We start from the raw sequence: 22,157 nt of genomic DNA, 5'->3' as shown, positions 1-22,157 counted from the left end.
CGTGCCACATGGGGAATTATTAGTTAAATTGGATGATGGGGATCAATAGGAAAATTGAAAGGTGGATAAGGAATTGGTTAAAGGGGAGACTACAACGGGTCGTACTGAAAGGTGAACTGTCAGGCTGGAGGGAGGTTACCAGTGGAGTTCCTCAAGGATCGGTTTTGGGACCAATCTTATTTAATCTTTTTATTACTGACCTTGGCACAAAAAGTGGGAGTGTGCTAATGAAGTTTGCAGATGATACAAAGCTGGGAGGAATTGCCAATTTAGAGAAGGGCAGGGATATTCTACAGGAGGATCTGGATGACCTTGACTGGAGTAATAGTAATAGGATGAAATTTAATAGTGAGAAGTGTAAGGTCATGCATTTAGGGATTAATAACAAGAATTTTAGTTATAAGCTAGGGACGCATCAATTAGAAGTAACAAAGGAGGAAAAGGACCTTGGAGTATTGGTTGATCATAGGATGACTATAAGCTGCCAATGTGATATGGCCGTGAAAAAAGCTAACGTGGTCTTGGGATGCATCAGGAGAGGTATTTCCAGTAGGGATAAGGAGGTTTTAGTACTGTTATACAAGGCACTGGTGAGACCTCACCTGGAATACTGTGTGCAGTTCTGGTCTCCCATGTTTAAGAAGGATGAATTCAAACAGGAACAGGTACAGAGAAGGGCTACTAGGATGATCCGAGGAATGGAAAACCTGTCTTATGAAAGGAGACTCAAGGAGCTTGACTTGTTTAGCCTAACTAAAAGAAGGTTGAGGGGAGATATGATTGCTCTCTATAAATATATCAGAGGGATAAATACCGGAGAGGGAGAGGAATTATTTAAGCTCAGTACCAATGTGGACACAAGAACAAATGGATATAAACTAGCCACCAGGAAATTTAGACTAGAAATTAGACAAAGGTTTCTAAGCATCAGAGGAGTGAAATTTTGGAATAGCCTTCCAAGGGAAGCAGTGGGGGCAAAAGATCTATTTGGCTTTAAGATTAAACTCGATAAGTTTATGGAGGACATGGTATGATGGGATAACATAGTTTTGGTAATTAAATATTCATGGTAAATAGGCCCAATGGCCTGTGATGGAATGTTAGATGGGATGGGATCCGAGTTATTACAGAAAATTCTTTCCTGGGTATCTGGCTGATGAATCTTGCCCATATGCTCAGAGTTTAGTTGATCGCCATATTTGGGGTCGGGAAGGAATTTTCCTCCAGGGCAGATTGAAAGAGGCCCTGGAGGTTTTTCGCCTTCCTCTGTAGCATGGGGCACGGGTCACTTGCTGGAGGATTCTCTGCTCCTTGAAGTCTTTAAACTACGATTTGAGGACTTCAATAGCACAGATATAGGTGTGAGGTTTTTTGCAGGAGTGGTGGGTGAAATTCTGTGGCCTGCGATGTACAGGAGGTCAGACTAGATGATTATCATGGTCCCTTCTGACCTAAATATCTATCTATGAATCTCAGTAAATTAAATAAATAAACAAACCTCTAAGCTTCTTTGGTTACAAAAACAAAACAAAAAACAACCCAAAACACCACCTGTTAAGGGGGGGGGAGGTGAAAGTAACAGTCTCTATATAGATCCATAACAAATGGGAAAATGAGGGAGCCGATAGAAATGAGTACAAATCAGCAGTTAGGGAAAGCAATTGATACGGGAAGCTTAAGTTGTCAATTAAAAATCTGTTGCCAATAAGGTTAAAGACAATAAGAAAGAATTCTTAAATATATCTGAAACTAATAAGCCTTGCAATGGTGTAGATCTGATACTAGGTAAGGATGGTAAAACTGTTAATCATGATGTAGAAAAGGCAGAAATGTTCAATAAATATTTGTTCTGTATTGGAGAAGAAGCAGGATGATGCATTAATATCTTACAGTGATAATCTCTGTTCTAGCAATAACTAGGGAGGATATTAAACAACAGCTATTAAAGATAAATACTTTTAAATCAGAAGTAATGAATAATTTGTACAAAAATATTAAAAGAATTGGCCAACAAGCTCTCTGATGTTGATTTTTAACAATTCTTGGAACACTGTGGAAGTTCCACTGAACTGGGGGGGGGGGGCACCTAATTTTGCCCCAATATTTTAAAAGGGTAAACAGGATGACCTGGGTAACTATTGGCTGGTAAGCCTGACATCGATCCTGGGATAATCAGAAAGACTGATTATGGGGTGCAATCAGTAAAGAATTAAAGGATGGTGGCATAATAAATGGCAATCAACATGGTTTTATGGAAAATAGGTCTTATCAACCAAAATTGATGTAATCTTTGGATGAAATTACAAGTTTGACTGATAAAAGTAACCTTGCTGACATAATACTTAGACTTCTGTAAGGCATTTAACTTAGTCCTAAATGGCATTCTGAGATAAAAAATAGTACTATACAAAATCAAGATAGCGCATATTAAGTGAATTAAAAACTGTTAATTGATAGATCACACAGAAAAACAAACAGCAACTGAAAGAAAATATAAAGTCATTGCTGGTAAAATTTGCAGATGAAACAAATTTTTTTGAAGTGGTAAATAACAATGGAGAGAGGTTAGTTTTACGGGCTGACCTGGATCACTTGCTAAGGAGGGCTTATTTCAACATGTGTTTTTAATCATTCAAATCTAAGGTCAGACATCTAAGAACAAAGAATGTAGGTCATACTAATAGGATGGGGGGTTGTCTCCTGGAATGCAGTGACAACAAAGAAAACTCATGAGTCAGGATAGACAACCAACTGAGCAGGAGCTAACAGTATGATGCTGTAACTTAGAGGTTGAACGAGCCGTATAAATGGAAATATTGTGTAGTAGTAGGGAGATCATATTACCTCTAGGTATGGCATTAGTGATACCATTACTGGAGCACTGTGTCTCATCCTTGTGTCCATGCTTGAAAAAAGATGTGGAAAAATTGGAAAAAGTTCAGTCAAGAACTCCAAAATATTTTCAAGATCTGAAAAGCATTGTCTTCCTTCTGGAGTCTGTGCTTTCTCCTCTCCCACCTCAGAGAGTCTGACGATTATTGAAAACTTTTAGCATACTGGTGGTATTATTTACTTAGATTAAAGAAATTATATGTTGGCAAATTTCTGATAGTTGTTCCTTTAGGGATCTTCTCTTAAATTCAATATTTATTTATTTATTTATTTTTATTTTGAAGTGCGTGTTTCCCAGTTCAATTTTCTCTCTAAAGCTTTTTCCTAAACATATGCATGTGAAAAAAGTGCTTTAAATTTGTGCTGTATTGTTAAATGACCATGTGGAACAGTTGAATTTTTGATGACAGAAAACCCATAACTGTTAAAAATGCTAATTATGCTTTTTAGGTGCAGAATTTGTTAACTATTAACATGTGTCTCATATAGAGGGGGAAAAGGTAATTTAGTGGATTTCATGTTGGCGTATCAACCACTCAATAAAAGTTTTAGTTTCAGTTCAATTTCTAGTTTTATCAGTCTACAGCTGAGTTCATTTACAAAGTTTGATTGGCCTTTAACTTTGCTCAGCAGAAGTACAGAAGCAAATTAACAGACTAAATGAACTTCAACCCTTGTATAAGGTGATATATCCAGGTCCAAACTAATTTTTCTATCAAAATGCTTGCAGTTGGCTGGCAAGGGAGAGGGATCTCCATTTTCAGACACATGATTAGCCTGAGCCTTGAGGAGAACCGCTGTTGAAGATGAGTGGAGAAACAAGAAAAAGGTGGGGGGAACAGGAATGATTGGGGAAGAGAGGGTACTTTGGAAATGGAGAGGCAAAGAGAGATAACAATGAGTGGGTTGAGGAGGAAGCTAGAAAAGAAAGATTCAAGAATGGAAGTGGGAGGGAGACAGGAGAAGACAGAGTGTACGGGAAGGGATTAAAGACCATAGGGGACAAGAGGAGGTATTAGTTAACAGAGGAAACATGATAGGTGAAATAGAAGAAAAAATCTAATGGAGAGTAAAAGAGGGAGAAAAGAAATGGTATGAGAGAAGTAAAGGAGAGAAAATGAAATAGGAAATATGGGGAAGGAAGAACAAGCAAGAAAACATGATTTATGTTTAGTAAAACATATATTTTAAAAAGTATTCATAGTCTGTTTCATTGTAAGTGACCAATGAGGAATACAAACTGATAGAAATTTATTGTAATTTTGTGTAAATATGGCCCGTTGGCTTCAACCAAGTTGTCAGTCTGGCTGTCAGTTTTATAAAGATCGTGCAACTGGGGATTAAATAAAATGAATCAATAGGGATTTCCCAGAAGGTTGGTTTGGAGCTACCCTTCTCCTGCTGCGACACTACAACAGTTAGGTCGACTGAGGCACTTGAGCTAACTGCTCTTCCACTGAAATAGGAGGGACTGCTTGGGGTGCATTTTCAGTAAGGAACCTTTGTCTCTGGAATGCACCCATGACCTAACAGTGCTTAATTCCTTTGACTGTTAGGGAACTCTGGAAGATCTCTCTCATGTCCAAAGATTTTCCTAAGTATTATAAGAATGACTGAGGAATTGAAAATATTACACATCAGAGGCAGGAAGTGTTTTGTTATAAAACAATCATTCTATAAGATTTTATTATTATTGTTACATACTTTTCATATATACATTATTCTATAAGTGACTAGCGCAGAGCACAGATGCATTTTTTCTGAAATAATGACAGGTTTCAGAGTAGCAGCCGTGTTAGTCTATATTCGCAAAAAGAAAAGGAGTACTAGTGGCACCTTAGAGACTAACCAATTAATTTGAGCATAAGCTTTCGTGAGCTACAGCTCACTTCATTGGATGCATTCAGTGGAAAATACAGTGAGGAGATTTATATACACACAGAACATGAAAAAATGGGTGTTATCGTACACACTGTAAGAACATTTTCCTTACAGTGTGTACGATAACACCCATTTTTTCATGTTCTGTGTGTATATAAATCTCCTCACTGTATTTTCCACTGAATGCATCCAATGAAGGGAGCTGTAGCTCACGAAAGCTTATGCTCAAATAAATTGGTTAGTCTCTAAGGTGCCACTAGTACTCCTTTTCTTTTTTCTGAAATAATATTTGTTTTTCCATTTTATCCATATAGCAGCATTAAAAGTTTAAAATCCATAATTGTTCACTCAAAGAAAATAATGTAATTTGGGGTTACTTCTTCAGCTAGAATTTAATCTAGTAGAGTTTCTGAGCGATAAGGAAAATAAAATTATCTTAATTCATATTTACTGCATTGTTTATATTCTCCACTGGTGTCTGTGTTGTCAAATAAGCAGTGCCCCATGTCTTTCTATTATTTTTTAAGGAAAGTCATCATCTGGAATGAGATGAAAACAAATAGAAACTATATCTGTGGGAATAATATTTCCACTTGTTCAAAGTCTTTGACAATATACTGTAAAGTGAACCACAATCCATATTTTAAATAACTCTAAGTTTTGAACAGTGGAATGTAATTTAGTAATATTCTGTTGCATTTATATGACCTATTTCATCTGGGAATCTCAAAACACTTTACAAACATTCATTAACTTGGCCTGCATCTCCCTGAATATAAATGAGATGGAGCACCTGACAGGATGGTCTCAGGGAGCAGTCTTCAATTTTGAAACTTATTCCCCACCTTGGTTAGCCAGAATTCGGATTTGTTAGCCTTCCAGGCATGCTGCAGAATCTATTTTTTCCCCTTTTTGATAAGGCAGTTGAGGAGGATGTGAGCTGTGGTGGATGTTTTTATGCTGTGGTTTTTATTTTATGCAATAGGCATGCAAAGCACCATGCAAAGCAAAGTTGTAATTGCATTTTAAAATGTTTGAAGCAATAAATAAATGATAAGTGAAACCTCACAACACACTAATAAATTACTGTAGATAAGTAGTATTATTCCTGCTTTAGGATATTGGTAAACTGAGGTACAGGGTGATAAGTGATTTGTCCAAAGACACACAGTGAGTCAGTGCAGAGCTTGTGTTAATCCCCTACTCAGAGCACCAGACAACACTCCCTCTCTTATCCTTTATTCAAATAATATGTTCTAACTTCTAACTGAGGTCTCCCAATTAGCTTTACTTTCCTTAATGTCTACTAATATTCTCTGCCTTGGTCTCCTTTCCCTCAGTTATTATTAAAATATAGGTTGGTTGAGTAAGTAAATAAATCTACATTAGATTGCCATCTAAATGTTTTTCTTATGTATTTCTGTACTTCAGGTAATTGTCAAGTCTGGACCAGGCACTTTTCTCAGCCTGGCTGTATATAATGACTATATCTTTTGGTCAGACTGGGTGAGACGAGCTATTCTTCGCTCCAATAAATATACAGGAGGAGATACAAAAGTTCTTCGATCTGATATACCACATCAGCCAATGGGTATCATTGCTGTTGCCAATGATACTAACAGTTGTAAGTTACAAACAAAATATAATGGGCTCTTAATTATATATAGTTGCTTTCAGAAATTTAGATTAGCTTTCGTCAAATTATGTGTTATGGCATTTCATAACCTCTTCTTTTCACTAGGTGGAATATTAACTGAAAAATAGAGAACACACTTTTTCCAAAGAAATTAATTTTTCTTGGAATACTGTGTATATTTTCTGGATTTAGCATTCAGAATGGAAAAGTACTTAGTAGATTCTTTGCAAATATTATATTCATTTAATTGTTTTACACCTGTGCTAAAAGTAGCTCCATCTTATTTAATACAGTAACCTCTCTGGCATCATGGCATTCCTACCTAACTGGTATATACAGAGACTTTTATTAGAAATCTGTCAATGTATCAGTGACCCATAACACATTTACCCAGGAGACTGAACTGCATTGAAGTCTGATCTTTCAAATACTAAGCATTGAAGCAGATATCACAAAGTTAATAGAAGATGGCCTGTTTTTATTAACTTGATAATACAAAAGTTCTTTATTTTTCAGGTGAATTGTCTCCCTGTGCACAAATGAATGGAGGCTGTCATGACTTATGCCTTCTGACTCCTGATGGTCGAGTGAACTGTTCATGTAGGGGGGATCGAATGCTGATAGATGACAACAGATGTGTGAGTAAGTAATATTAGTCGATGTAGTGATCCCCCCCGTGGTGTGGTCCCGTCAGATCTCACAAACAAAATTGGTTTGGGCCAACCCGTTACATGGATTTGAGACCTCTACAGTTTATTGTAGGAAGTAACATTAGTCCTTCAGTAAGTGTCTTTCTTCTCCCCGTCTTAAGCAATGCCCCAGAATGATTTTAGAGGGAACTGTGCTAATGGAGATGACATCTTTTGAATGTACAACGAAAGTTTTGACATTTCTATCCAATAAAGATCCCATGCAACCTTTTGTAAGAGTAACAATGTTAACCTTAGTGTCCTGACCAAATTCCAACTTGACTAATTATAGTCTATTTCAATTCCCTGATTTTCTTTTTTGTCAGTTGGGTACAGTATTCTTCACTTCCTGTCCTAAAATGTGTAGCGTTGTTATAATTCGTTAAACAGCTGTCAGATTCTAACATACAGAGATGTTGCTTAAATTATTCCTTTTATATAGTTGTATATAAATTTGTATATAAGTTTGTACTGTGTTTGGGACCCTTTAGGATGAAAGATGATATAAATCAGTTATTTCAAAGCCATTGTCCACAGACATCTTTCTAGTTCTCTACTGGACACCCCGTGACACAAAATAGTGTGAGGAAGAGGATAGAGAGCTAAATCTTTTATAAAGTAGTTAAGATTCACTGGAGATCCGTTGTGGCTATTATTGGCCATATTGTACCTGGTGCTGAACTGGTTTGAATGTGAGGAGAAGTAGCGACTAGTGATCTGAAAGGATGCAGCATGTGCACCCTTTGCATTAATCTGGTTCTGATATTTGATTTTGAGGGTGGATAGTATAATTGTCTTGCCCTTACCCCTTCCACATCCCTAATGTTCTTGGTCTTGTGCAGGCTGGGAGAGGGGCCATCTTGGGTCCCTGCTTCAGGGACCAGTCTCATTCAGAATGTGGAGTATTGACATCCTGTGCCCCCTCTTCCTCCCAACCCCATCAGCAAGCAAGGCTGGCCTGATTTGGAGTGGAGTACATGCCACTCCTTATGTCTGAATTAGCCAGAAATCCTCCAACTCACCCCACTGTAATTCGATTCCTGTGTCATGGTTACCAGGTTAGCAGCCCCTCTCAAGTCTCTCTGAGTGCACCCCCTCAGGTATTAGGCCTTGAGCCTTCGACCACACAGCTCTCTTAAAATGAAGTAGTGCTGAATCTTAACTATAGGACGGCAGTACAGCATTAAAGAAAAATAATTAAAAACTGTAAAACAGTCCATGTTCACTTCTATCTTTCCTCAGGCTTATCATCCCCATGAAGTTTAGGAAGGCCCAACTGCTTCAGGGTCTCTCCATTGGACCTGTATCTGTATCAGCCTGTTCCTCATGAACAGCCCCTGACAACTTCCCATCTTTTCTCTAGAGAGCTACTTTAACTGTTGGTGTACTTTTGATCTTTAGACTCCCAGCCTTGGCATAACAACTAGCCAGAATCTGGAATTAGCTTTACATCTAATAGCTCAGGTGTTGTCCCTTAACCGCTTGATCTGTTTAACAGGAGATATTTTATCTGGCTCAACTATGTTGTCTTTTTGTTAACAGCCTGTTATTAAAATAAGGCAATATATGCCTACAGTAAACATTCCAGTAACCCAATATAGCCATACAGTAGCTATCTCAATAACCAGTCACATACAGTATTAATAAATTATTGCAGATCAGCCCTACATCCTCTGCATCCTTTCCCCGACACCCAGCACACTGTGGTTTAAAGCTGGTCCTTTATATTTTATTATGAAAAGGTCCTTAAAATAACATAAGTCCTTTTTGCTTGTATTTAATTATGTAGTAGGATGGAAATTAAAACTTTTCTTTCATAACAGGGTAGATATAGTTGATCTAAAGTCAAGTAATGCACCGCTAATGTGCATTAGATTTGGAGGCCTTTCTGCAAAATCACTTCTAACTGGCTATATAATTGAGATATAATGAGTTGTACAGATGATTTGTAGTGGTAACAAAGATGTTAATTAAACCTGTAACACTTACTGAGCTGCAGATTTTAGTCTAGCTGTGAAATCAATGCCAGTAGTGATCAATTGAGATTGTATTTGCAGTATTTCCTGAAAATGTTAATTAAGACATCAGTACCTACGTAAAGAAGCACGTGTCCTGTGTAGCCCTAAAAGTACTGGTAATGGCCTACGGTTCAGAACTGAGAGAGAGAGAGAGAGAGAGAGAGAGAATGGGTCGTACAGCTGGTTTGCAATAAATTCCCCAATATAATTAAGTCTGGAGCATGGCATGGCATTTATATGTCCCAAAAGCATTAAAATCCTTAATTGGCACAGCTTCAATGTATGCCTTGTGCCTCCTCATGCAAGGTCCTCATGTTATGTGAAAAATAAGCAATCTTAACTTTAGGTTTACAAAAATACTGTAGTGTCATTATATGAGTCGCTATGTTTCAATCTAGAAAACTGTTAACTGCTGGTCACCCCATATGAGAAAATATATTGCAGAATTAGAGGGGGTTCAGAGAACGGTGATGAGAATGATCACTGGAAAATCTCTCATATGAAGACAGACTGAAAATATTGGGATTGTTTACCTTAGAAAGGAGACAGATAAAATATATAAAGAAGGGAGATCAGGAGCTTCTATTCCTTCTCACATACCCACCCACCACACACAAGAACAAAGGGACAGTCATTTACATTGAAATGTAGGTAATTCAAAACTGATAAAAGGAAATAGTTTTTCACTTGGTGCATAATTAGACTGTGGAACTTATTTCACAAGATACTGAAGTCAAGAATTTGGTAAGATTCAAAGAAAAATTGGATGTTTATATGGATAACAAGAATATCCAGAGTTATAGACTATGCAAAAAAAATTTTGGAATGGATAAAATCCTGATGCTTCAAGGTTTAACCCAATCACTAGCTATTAGGTATTAGGATGAGATTTTAAAGTGGAAAGATTATACAGCATCTGCTTATGGTGGGTTTCCTGCACCTTCCACTGAAGCATCTGGTGTTGAACACTGTCAGAAACAGGATACTAGATTAGAATGCTAGAACTGGAAGGGACCTCAAGAGGTCATCTAATCCAGTCCCCTGGCAGGACTAAATATCTAGACCATTCCTGACAGGTGTTTGTCTAACCTGCTCTTAAAAATCTTCAAATCTCTAATTCCCAGGCAATTCATTCCAGTGTTTAACCACCCTGATAGGAAGTTTTTCCTAATGTCCAACCTAAACCTCCCTTGCTGCAAATTAAGCCTATTGCTTCTTGTCCTATCCTAAGAGGTTAAGAAAAACAATTTTTCTTCCTCCTCCTCGTAACAACCTTTTACATACAGTACTTGTAAACTGTTATCATGTCCCTTCTCAGTTCTCTTTTCCAGACTAAACAAACCCAGGTTTCTTTAATCTTCCCTCATAGGTCATGTTTTCTAGACCTTTAATCATTTTTGTTGCTCTTCTCTGGACTTTCCACTCTTCTCTGGACTTTCCAATTTGTCCACATCTTTCCTGAAATGTGGTGCCCAGAACTGAACACAGTACTCCAGTGGAGGCCTAATCAGAGTGGAGTAGAGTGGAAAAATTACTTCGTGTCTTGCTTACAATACTCCTGCTAATACATCCCAAAATGAAGTTTGATTTTTTTGCAACAGTGTTACACTGTTGACTCATACTTAGCTTGTGGTCAACTATGACCCCCAGATCTCTTTCCACAGTACTTCTTCCTAGGCAGTCATTTCCCAATTTGTATGTGTGCAACTGATTGTTCCTTCCTAAATGGAGTACTTTGCATTTGTCCCTATTGAATTTCATCCTATTTACTTCAGACCATTTCTCTAGTTTCTCCAGATCATTTTGAATTTTAATCCCCCTAAAGCACTTGCAACCCCCTCCCCGCTTGGTATTGTCCACAAACTTTATAAGTGTACTCTGTATGCCATTATCTAAATCATTGAAGAAGATATTGAACAGAACCAGGTGGACCCTGAGTCTGATTCAGCATGGTAATTCCCAGGATCCTAAAGAATAATAATAATAATATTTCTACATAATAAGAAATGGGGGAAGAAAGGTATATGAAATGTTTTAAGATGCACATAACTAATCTTTGGAGGACTCATGAGTTTCTCAACTTCAATGTCCGATAGACCTGTAAGGTTTTTTTGTTGTTATTTCCAACTGAAACTGCCATCCTGAATAGTCCAGATTTTATCCTGATCCAGAATTCATGTTTTCAGTGCATCACTTCTTCCTTCATAATTATCTTCACATTGGAACTAAATAGAAATATTCTTTCAAATCAGACTGGTTCATCTTCTGTAGTACAGAGTTCTGTTCCTTTTAGAATGAAACAATGGGACTGATATTGAAAACAACCAGAACTATAGCAGTAGGTAAACATGAATTAGGGTAGGTTTCAGAGTAACAGCCGTGTTAGTCTGTATTCGTAAAAAGAAAAGGAGTACTTGTGGCACCTTAGAGACTAACCAGTTTATTTGAGCATGAGCTTTCGTGAGCTACAGCTCACTTCATCGGATGCATAGCATATCGTGGAAACTGCAGAAGACATTATATACACACAGAGACCATGAAACAAAACTTCCTCCCACCCCACTCTCCTGCTGGTAACAGCTTATCTAAAGTGATCATCAAGTAGTAGGGCCATTTCCAGCACAAATCCAGGTTCTCACCCTTCCCCCCCCCCCCCCCCAAACACATACAAACTCACTCTCCTGCTGGTAATAGCCCATCCCTCTTTGAAACCTCTCTTTATAATGCGCATGATAATCAAGGTGGGTCATTTCCAGCACTAATCCAGGTTCTCACCCCCCCCCCACCCCCCTCCAAAAACCACACACACAAACTCACTCTCCTGCTGGCAATAGCTCATCTTACAATGTGCACAGCAATAATCCAAGTTTAACCAGAACGTCTTGGGGGGGGTTTGTAGGAAAAAAACAAGGGGAGATAGCCACTCCCAGTCTCTATTCAAGCCCAAATTAATAGTATCCAATTTGCAAATGAATTCCAATTCAGCAGTTTCTCGCTGGAGTCTGGATTTGAAGTTTTTTTGCTTTAAGATAGCGACCCTCATGTCTGTGATTGCGTGACCAGAGAGATTGAAGTGTTCTCTGACGGGTTTATGAATGTTATAATTCTTGACATCTGATTTGTGTCCATTTATTCTTTTACGTAGAGACTGTCCAGTTTGACCAATGTACATGGCAGAGGGGCATTGCTGGCACATGATGGCATATATCACATTGGTGGATGTGCAGGTGAACGAGCCTCTGATAGTGTGGCTGATGTTGTTAGGCCCTGTGATGGTGTCCCCTGAATAGATATGTGGGCACAGTTGGCAACGGGCTTTGTTGCAAGGATAGGTTCCTGGGTTAGTGGTTCTGTTGTGTGGTATGTGGTTGTTGGTGAGTATTCGCTTCAGGTTGGGGGGCTGTCTGTAGGCAAGGACTGGCCTTTCTCCCAAGATTTGTGAGAGTGTTGGGTCATCCTTCAGGATAGGTTGTAGATCCTTAATAATGCGTTGGAGGGGTTTTAGTTGGGGGCTGAAGGTGACGGCTAGTGGCGTTCTGTTATTTTCTTTGTTAGGCCTGTCCTGTAGTAGGTGACTTCTGGGAACTCTTCTGGCTCTATCGATCTGTTTCTTCACTTCCGCAGGTGGGTATTGTAGTTGTAAGAATGCTTGATAGAGATCTTGTAGGTGTTTGTCTCTGTCTGAGGGGTTGGAGCAAATGCGGTTGTATCGCAGAGCTTGGCTGTAGACGATGGATCGTGTGGTGTGGTCAGGGTGAAAGCTGGAGGCATGTAGGTAGGAATAGCGGTCAGTAGGTTTCCGGTATAGGGTGGTGTTGATGTGACCATCGTTTATTAGCACTGTAGTGTCCAGGAAGTGGGTAATATCTTCATATTGTTATCACCACTTCACCCAACTCCTTCCCCTCCTCAAAATAAGCTTTTTGTACTTTACCTCCCAGGATTTAAAAAAAATCATTCAGCAACTATTCAGTCATTTAGACCAATACCTATAAAATAAGTGTGTTATAATGAAGTTCAAAAGCAATTAAATTATTGTTTTAAATGCTGCAATACTATCCTAACTGCTGTTGCTAATTAATCTAAAAGTCAATGTATGTGGGAGAAAGCAGAAATCAAGAGGTTACACATATATACACGTTTTCCTTGGAAATGATAACTACATTATTGCCTCTGGTAAACAGATTAAAAACACGCTCACACTTCACATTTCTGTAGTTGATTTGTGGCAGATACAGATGTACTCTGTATGGTGTAAACAACTGATTTTCTGCGATGATTTTGCAGGCCATCACTTCACTTCAGCTGCAGAAGTAGAACATTATCTGCCTGACCACTGCAGAGTATGTTTGTTTACAGATGGAACATTTGCATAGAGCCATAAAATATTATTGGGGATTTTAGTTGCAGCGTCTGGTGGATAGTGATAAAGGTGTTTTTCCTTTAGTTTTTGGCTGTGCTCAATTGAAGAGATCTTGAGTTATTAATAATACCCAGGAGGCACAAAGCATTTCAACACTTCCATTAAGAAATTAAAATGTGCATCATGGGATATTTCATGACGCGTGGTGAGGGAAAGGAGAGAGGAAAACTGAGCCAAACCCAGAAGTTATAAAAATAATTAGAAACCTCAGCAAAATCAGTGCCTCTAATTTGCCTAGATGCATACCCATACGTTAGGAAAACTATCACAGTCTTTGGTTAGTTTCACCTCATCTGGAACTAATTAAAATTTGTTTTTATTTGGTTAGCACCAGCACTGTCCTCATTACTGTACCATACCCTAAAAGAAAGACAACCTCTGTCTGTGATGGGGCCACTCACCTCACATGAGTGCCCCTGCCAGGTGTCTCTGCACCTGCACTCTCTCAGCTTTGCTCTGCTTGCTGTGACCCCTGTTGATAGTTAAAATTCTCAAGCAGGTTTTCAGTGATTCAGACCTCCTACTGAGTCACATACAGTCTGAGCCAAAACAGACCCCTTCCAAGGCACACATCCAACAGGGCCTTTCATGGTGCCTTCTGTAATGTCCCGATCCATTAGCCTCAGCCCCTCATGGACTATCTTCCAAACTGTCCCTCAGCTCCTCCTGGGCTAGCTTCCAATGGTACTGCTTTGTTAAGGAGCAGTGCCCCAGGGTCACTCCCTAGTGACTCTTCACTCTGTAGTGTGCCTTCCTGACCCCAGATCTCCAGTTCAGTTTAATCCCCTTTGGGTGTTAACACAGTTCAATTGAATGCTGACCTTCTTTAGGGTCTTCTGCCCCCTTCTCTGAGCTTCATTAAGCTCCCTTCTCTGGGGTTAGGCCACTCTGCCTGTGGGGGGCAGGAGGGGTAACCTGGGCCCATCCAGTACTCTGGGTTCCAACTCTGGGACCCTATAAGTAGCAGTCACCAGCTGCTTCCCTGTAGCTATTTGCTGCTGTGTTTCCATGGGCCACATCCCTTCTTAGCCCCAGCACTTTCAGCTGCACACTTGTCTCAGGGCTGAAGTCTTGCTTGAGTCCCAGTTATCAACCAGGGCACCTTCCTTGCTCCTTTGGCTCCAGCAAACAACTGCTCTGTCCAGGTATTGCAACTCCTGCACCTGTCCTTGCTGCCCAGGGTCCAGCCAGTGACTGATCTGCTCTGTCCAGCAGCTCCTTTTATATGAGCCTGCTGGGTTCTGATTGGCTGTTTCCCCGCAGCCTCTCTAAGCAGCCTGGAGGACCCACCACTCCTGCTCTTTCCTAGGGTTGGGTGTGGAAACTGCCCGATTTCCAGCAGGGGGCCTCAAAGGGCCAGATTCACCCCATTACAATGTCCAGTGAGCGTACAATCTAAAAGATAGACACAATGGGTATGTCTACATTTAAATTTTGTAGGTTAGGTTTTAACATATGTTAATTAATATAGTGGTGAATACAAGGGCTGGCATGACACAAACATTTGTTGTTAGTTGTGTTTTTAAAATGAAGCGTGCAACCTAGGATTAAAAATGACTAACAACAAAGTGTCTGTCCTGGGACAAGTGTTTGTGTAGTGTCTACACTAGAATTTACAATTGTGTTAGTTAGCACTGGTTTAACTATGATTAAAAATTCCAGTGTAGACATAACTAAAGAAGACATGATGCACTGGAAAATCCATAGTTGGAGTTATTGTAATGAGTGCATGTTTTGTCCGATGTTCCTTTTCCTCCTCCATTCCCTCTCAGCAGAGTCTGGTAGATCTATCTACTGAATAAATATGGTTTTTGGCCCCTCTTGGAGCAGCCAGTCCACAAAAGTTCTAGTCTTCTGCCTCACAAGACAGACATGGAGGCTCCATCTGCTGAAAAGATTGCAGAGGTTTTCATTTCTTAGAAGAGAAAGAAAAAAGCCTTCACTGTGGTATTGGGAACTTTCAGTCAGAAACTAGTTGTTGCTAACATTCTTGGCAATGACGCCTTTCATACTGTTGGTTATTAGCTCCAGTAAGTTCCCATTATTCAGGTCAGGCATCTGATTTAATTCTGTTGTGACTCTGGTACCAGGACTTTGATGAGGTTGGGTTTGTCTTCCTCTTACTCAGCTCCTCTGCACACATAGCTTAGTGGCAAATATCCACAGTCTACAACCTGCTCAGCCCACAAAAGAGAAGAAGGGTGGTGGGTGAATAGCATTCAGGACTTTGGGGCAGAGTGTTCTTTGGAAATGGGTCCCTTTTATCCAACTTTCACTCTTAGTCCCCTTATTTTAGGCCTCTACTACCACACGGGTCAGGACTTCATTTGGATATACAATATGGCCCTCCTTTTGTCTTCTTACTTCTCAGCAGACTCAATTTAGCAAACACTGGTTACCATTTATGATTGTGTGACATTATTGGCTTTCTGGGCTATGCCATTGAATTTGGGTGCCTTGTCTCTTTAGTCCATCCCCAATTTCATCAAATCCACAGAAACTGCAGATCAGTTGAGCGGCTGTGGGATGTTTAGGTAGCAAGTCCAGTCTGAAAGTTTAATTATTCTAGTTGTACACCTTTCTATTCAGTCACCAAAAACACAAAGTCATTTGGTTTTGGACTGTATATTGCTTAATTTCCTTGTGCAATGCAAACTATTAAAAATGCTTTTTAACACTTGTATTTTGTGTGTGTGTTTGTGTGTTTAGCTAAAAACTCCACATGCAACATTTACTCTGAGTTTGAATGTGGAAATGGTGAATGCATTGACTACCAACTGACCTGTGATGGCATTGCTCATTGTAAGGACAAATCGGATGAAAAACTATTTTATTGTGGTAAGTGTTCTCAAACATTGTCACTTCAGGTTTCAGAGTAACAGCCGTGTTAGTCTGTATTCGCAAAAAGAAAAGGAGTACTTGTGGCACCTTAGAGACTAACCAATTTATTTGAGCATAAGCTTTCGTGAGCTACAGCTCACTTCATCGGATGCATACTGTGGAAAGTGTAGAAGATCTTTTATACACACAAAGCATGAAAAAATACCTCCCCCCACCCCACTCTCCTGCTGGCAATAGCTTATCTAAAGTGATCACTCTCCTTACAATGTGTATGATAATCAAGTTGGGCCATTTCCAGCACAAATCCAGGTTTTCTCACCCCCCCCCCCCCACACACAAACCCACTCTCCTGTCATTGGCTTACATTAAGTACATTGAATCCCAACATATGTTATATCATCCATTTCTGGTCTTAAAACAAAAACAAAAAGAAATCCACCTAGCTACTTACCTAAATCTGAAAATCTTCTCCTACTTATTCTCAGCCTTAATCTGGCAATGTAGATTTATCTTTCACTTTTAAATACAATTGCATTAAAATTGTCAGTGATTGAAAATAGGAAAACACTAGTATGGAAGTATTATAAAGTAGAAAGATAAGTGTAGAGTATAACAAAAATTTCCCCACTACAGTTCTTTGTAACAGCTGATAACTCCGTTATCTTCTGTTAAGCAGGTCTACATCGTGGATGGGTAAAGGGGTTATCATTCCTTCTCCATCCACACATTAGGAAAGTATTGTTATTCTTCCACCACATTTTTAATCTGTTGCTTCCTGTCTGTCCCAACAGCCAAATTGCTCATCCACACCATTGCAATATCCAGCTTTATCTACCACAATCTTTTCCTTCTACATATCTGATAGTCACTTTGCCAACTCCAGTCTGTCCAGAATGTTGTTAGCAAAATACTCTTTCCCACTCATGTCACAGTCCTTGCTGAGCCACTGCATCATCCCATTATTCGGTACATTAAGTTAAAACTCCTTGACATTCAAAGCTGAACATCATGAAGCCTCTGCCTACATACTGGTCTCATTATGTGTCACTCCTCACCCTCTTCACTCCATCAGTAATGCCATCCTTAATATCCCTTTAGATTCATCTTGCAAACTTCTTCATGCCTTCATCTATCCTGCCCCTTAAATTTGTTACACCCTCCCTAAACCTTTGTATCAAGTCACCTGTCTTGCCTCAAGCTCACTTCACCATCTTGCTTACAAGAAATGAGGTTGAAGAAAGGTAACAATAAAATAAAAGATAAAAAATAACAGCCATCAAGGTTTAGTTATCTTGTGATACTATATTTTCCCTCTTGTTCTTCTTCCCTTTCTCCATCTATGATCTTTACTTGTGTTCTGTCAAACTTTGATTGTGGGCTACTCAGAAAATAAGGATTGTGTTTTTAACTTCTTGTTGACAGGTCCCTAGCATATTTTACATGATCAAAATAATATAATTATAGCACCATGTTGATATGGAGGTAATTCTAAAAGAATTGTTTTTAGTGGAAGATTGTTGGAAAAAACATAACAAGAAAGTGAGCGGACAGAATACAAAAAAAAAATGTTGGTGATAGTTAAGGGGAAAAAGTTAAGACAAGATAACTTTTCTATCTGCCTGGGGCATGGAGCAGCACAGAGCTGTACCACTCCACAAGCAGACCAGGAAATGAATTGTCTCTCTGAAAATCATAATTCCTCCCTGTTTCCCCTCTTGCTCACTTCTATTGAAATTGTTCCACTTTGTGTAAAATACTTGAACAGTCATTGAGCCTGAAGAGTGAGTGAAAGTGACTATAGTCTGGTGATTCAGGCTCTCCCCTGGGAGGTGGGAGACCCAAGCTCACATCCCTTCTCCAATGACTTTAATTATTTAGACTTGGTGGAAAAACTTTGAGGAAAATCCAACCCAGAATATCCCATAGCCCAATGGCTAGGGCATTCATGGAGACCCAAGTTCAAATCCCTTCTCCAGATCAGGCAGAAGGGGGAATTGGACCTAGGTCTCCTACATACCAGGTAAGTGCCCTAACCACTGAATTAAAATTTCTAAGGTCACCATCATGACTTCCTCCTCCATATTGTAAATTGCACCAGAAAAAAATAGTAGTAACTATTTCACAAATTCATGAACAGATTTGGTTGATCTGAAACTGCATTTTTTCAGCAAATAAACTACTCACCTGAAAAATTTCACAAGCTCTACTATTCACATGTGTAAAATTAAACATGGTACAGTATGTCTACTCTGCAAAGAAAAATCCACAGTGCCAAGTCTCAAAGCCTGGGTCAGTTGACTTGGGCTCGGGCTGTGAGGCTAAAAATAGCAGTGTAGACATTCCTGCTCAGGCTGAGCCTGGGTTCTGAAACCCAGCATGGGGGGAGGGTCTCATATTCCAGGCTCCGGCCCAATGGGAATGTCTACACTGCAATTTTTAGCCCCGCAACCCAAACCCAAGTCAGTTGACCAGAGCTCTGAGTCTTGATGCCATAGGTTTTTCTTTGCAATCCATACAGATTTACTCCATGCATGAACATACTTGGTCGGTTTAGTTACCCTCTCAATTCTAGCATTTGATAGTGTGACAAAGCTGTCCTTGTCTCCATGGTTTCCCACATTTCCTGGCAGATTTCGCTCACTTCAGAGGCTCACTGTGACCCTCCACATAACCCTTCTCTCTCTAGAGACAAGGGTCACAGTCTACTGAGCCATTTTCATCATAAGCCAGCAAGGGAGGTGAGGAGAAGCTATCCTCCCTTGCACAGTCTCTGTTGTCTCCCAGTCTCAGTGATTAATCTGGGAGGGGGGAGCCCAGGCCCACCCTCTACTCCAGGCTCCAGCCCAGGGACCCTAATTGTATCAGCTATGGTAGCTGACCTTTTAGAAACATGACATGTACCATTCCCTGGGCTACTTCCCTACAGCAGCCCCCACTTCCTCAAGCTCCACTTCACCCTTACCTCAGGGCCTCCTTCCTTGTGCCTGATATGGTGTGTACTGCTCAGTCTCTCCAAAAGCACAGCTCCTAACATCCACACCCACCTGACTAACTGGGAGGCTTTTAACTAGTTTCAGCCAGTCCTGATTGGCTTCAGGGGTCCCAATCAACCTATCATTCTCACTGCCTTCTGGAAAGTTCTTAATTGGCCCCAGGTATCTTAATTGACCTGGAGCAGCTGCCATTTAACTTATCCTGGTACCAGGGATTTGTTTACCTGGAGCTAATATATCTATCTCCCACTACTTTTCTATAGCCATCTGGCCTTGCCCCGTTACAATAGTAATATATTTTCTATTACTTTAATTTACCTTCATTATGATTGACAAGATGTGTATAGGACATTGGCTTCTGAACAAATTCAGCATCTTTTCAGTTTCTAGATGAGCAGCAGTGTTTGTGTATTCCACATAAACATAGTTATATTTATAACAGAATGATGTTTTAAACAAATTAATAAAAAAAATAAACTCTTACCATCACAAGATGTTGAACAGTGAAAGTTAAGGTTTTCTTTACAATTTTTTTTTCTGTAGGTAGAGGTATTAGAATAATTGACTGGTTTATGTGTTTGTCCATCAACTTCTTTCAGTTGGACAGTAAATTATTAGTTTCACATATTTTTTTATAACTTACCATGAACATTTCTGAAGGAAATGTCTCTGGGATGTTTGCTTGTTTGTTTAAATTAAGTGCTTATTTATTATTTGTGTAAAATTTCTATATACAATGTCTATTACATTTACTTTACCAGAAAACAGAAGCTGTCGGAGAGGTTTTAGGCCTTGTTACAATCGCCGTTGTATTTCAAACAACAAAATGTGTGATGGCACAAATGACTGTGGTGACAACTCTGATGAACTGGACTGTAAAGGTAAATGCCTGCTGCTTCTATCTATGTCTAGAATATATGTGTAATTTTGGTTGGAATTATACTTTTTATTTGCTTTTATTTGTGTGGTTTGGCTCTAAACCAAATGTGTGTGCATGCACTAGACTGAGAGAGAGAGATCAGAAGAAACATTACAATGCTTGCTGACGCCTGTGAAGTATTCCTGGGTAAGTGTAGGTGAAGATCCATTCCTTCCTTCTCTCCCCCACCTGCTCACAAGAGACCCAGATGGTGTTCCACAGTGATGGCTCCTGTATAAATTATATTAGATGAAAAGAAGTGATGTGAAAAGAGCGAAACCCAGCCAAAAAAATTGACATATGGCAGAGTCCTAGGTTTAACCAAGGTTGTATCCTAGAGTGTCTAGGTTTGCATGTACAATTGTGTTTACTTGAACTAATTGGGAATCACTTAACTTTCATTACATCATGACCAAAACCTCTAATCTGGTCATAGTCTAAGTGACTATTATTAGGGTTCGATAGATAGTGGCTAAAAGCCCCACATACTTGTGAGATGGGGCTTTGTGGCAGTGGGAACCTCCAAGAAAAATTGTGGCTGTGATTTTCTGTGCAGCAATGTGTGTTGTGGCATCTTTGTTATACTGGGCGTGGGTATGTCATGTTCTCTATTCTGGATCTGGGCAGCTTTGCTGGATGAAGAGAAAAGATAATGTTGCTGGTTGCACTAGCCATGTTCAGTGTCAGTTCTTCCCAGCCATATTGCAGTTTGGCTCTGTCCAAAGCTTATTGGAAAAAAATATTTTTAAAATACATATGCTATAAATATTTTAATGTGCTTTTACAAATGTTAGTGAATATAAAGTAGTTGATAACCAACACAAATCCTGAGTTATGTTTCAAAAGAGGTATAATTATGACAAAATCTCAAGCCAAAACCATCAGAGCAAAACCTTTTAGATATTAGTTTTGCATTAATTTGCATATATTTGTAATCACTTACATGAATGCCAAGTCAGAAAGAAGGAAGGAAGGGATGGTGTATGTATGGGGCAGGGGAGAAAGGCACAGAGAAGGGGGAAGGGAGTGCTAAAGTGTGATGCCTCAGAAAAGGATGGGGGAAACAATGAAGTGAAGAGGGAGAAATTATTAATTGTAGGAGAGAGAGGCCAGAACTCAGTTCATTCTGTGGAAGGAGGTAAGGGGTTCAGAGGTTTGATTAACTGGGGGGCAGTGCTTCTCACCTTCAGCAATGGAGGAAGGGCCCTCATACTTTTCTGTGTATCTCCCCTCCATCCTCCTGTGACTGACTTCTTGCTTCTCCTCTTTCCCTGCTTTTTGGCTCCCTGTAACAGGATAGCACCATCTCCTGCGAGTGCCCCCTCTGGTCGGGTGTGTTTGCAATCTTTCAATTCTAGTGACCCCTGTGGGTGGTTTCTCAGGTAGTTTTTCAGTGACTCAGCCCTCCAGCTGAGTCTCACATACTATATGTGAATCAGAACACACCCCTTCTGGGGTATACAGTCTTTAACTTGTCCCTGCCCAGGTATAGGGCTGTACCACCAGGGCTTCCTCCCTGGAGACACTGTCTTCTTGCAGCCCTCACTCAGTCCCAGCAGCTAGTCAGGAGTTCCTTTACTCCCCGGGTCCTGCTTGCAACTGTGTTGGACTCAGTCCTAGCAATCAGCCAGAAGCTCCTTCTTTGGTCCCTGCCAGCAGACTGTTCTGGGCTCAGTCCCAGCAGCAAACCAGGAACTCCTTAGCTCCCCCAGTCCCTGCCAACACTGAGCTGTCCATGGTCCTCCTGCTCTTTCAGCCAGCAGAAACACGGACCTCTCTCCTCCAGCTCCATTTTATATGGCCCTACTGGACCCTGAATGCCTGCTCCCTGCAGCCTCTCTCATTGGCTGCTTCCCCACAATCAC

At 39.9% G+C, this 22,157-nt stretch overlaps 1 protein-coding gene across 1 annotated transcript in view; it reads left to right on the top strand.

The window, feature by feature from the left end:
- Positions 1-22,157, top strand: part of LRP1B (LDL receptor related protein 1B) — a 1,293,242-nt gene that overhangs the window by 986,782 nt on the left and 284,303 nt on the right. The window contains 4 exon segments of the mRNA XM_043525164.1: positions 6,205-6,397; positions 6,926-7,051; positions 16,249-16,377; positions 20,135-20,254. Coding sequence (XP_043381099.1) covers positions 6,205-6,397; positions 6,926-7,051; positions 16,249-16,377; positions 20,135-20,254 — 568 coding nt within the window.

Source organism: Chelonia mydas, chromosome 11 (assembly GCF_015237465.2).
Source record: "Chelonia mydas isolate rCheMyd1 chromosome 11, rCheMyd1.pri.v2, whole genome shotgun sequence".
Taxonomy (NCBI): Eukaryota; Metazoa; Chordata; order Testudines; family Cheloniidae; genus Chelonia; species Chelonia mydas.
The sequence above is the reverse complement of the archived record's forward strand: the minus strand, read 5'-3'. Positions and strand labels throughout refer to the sequence as shown.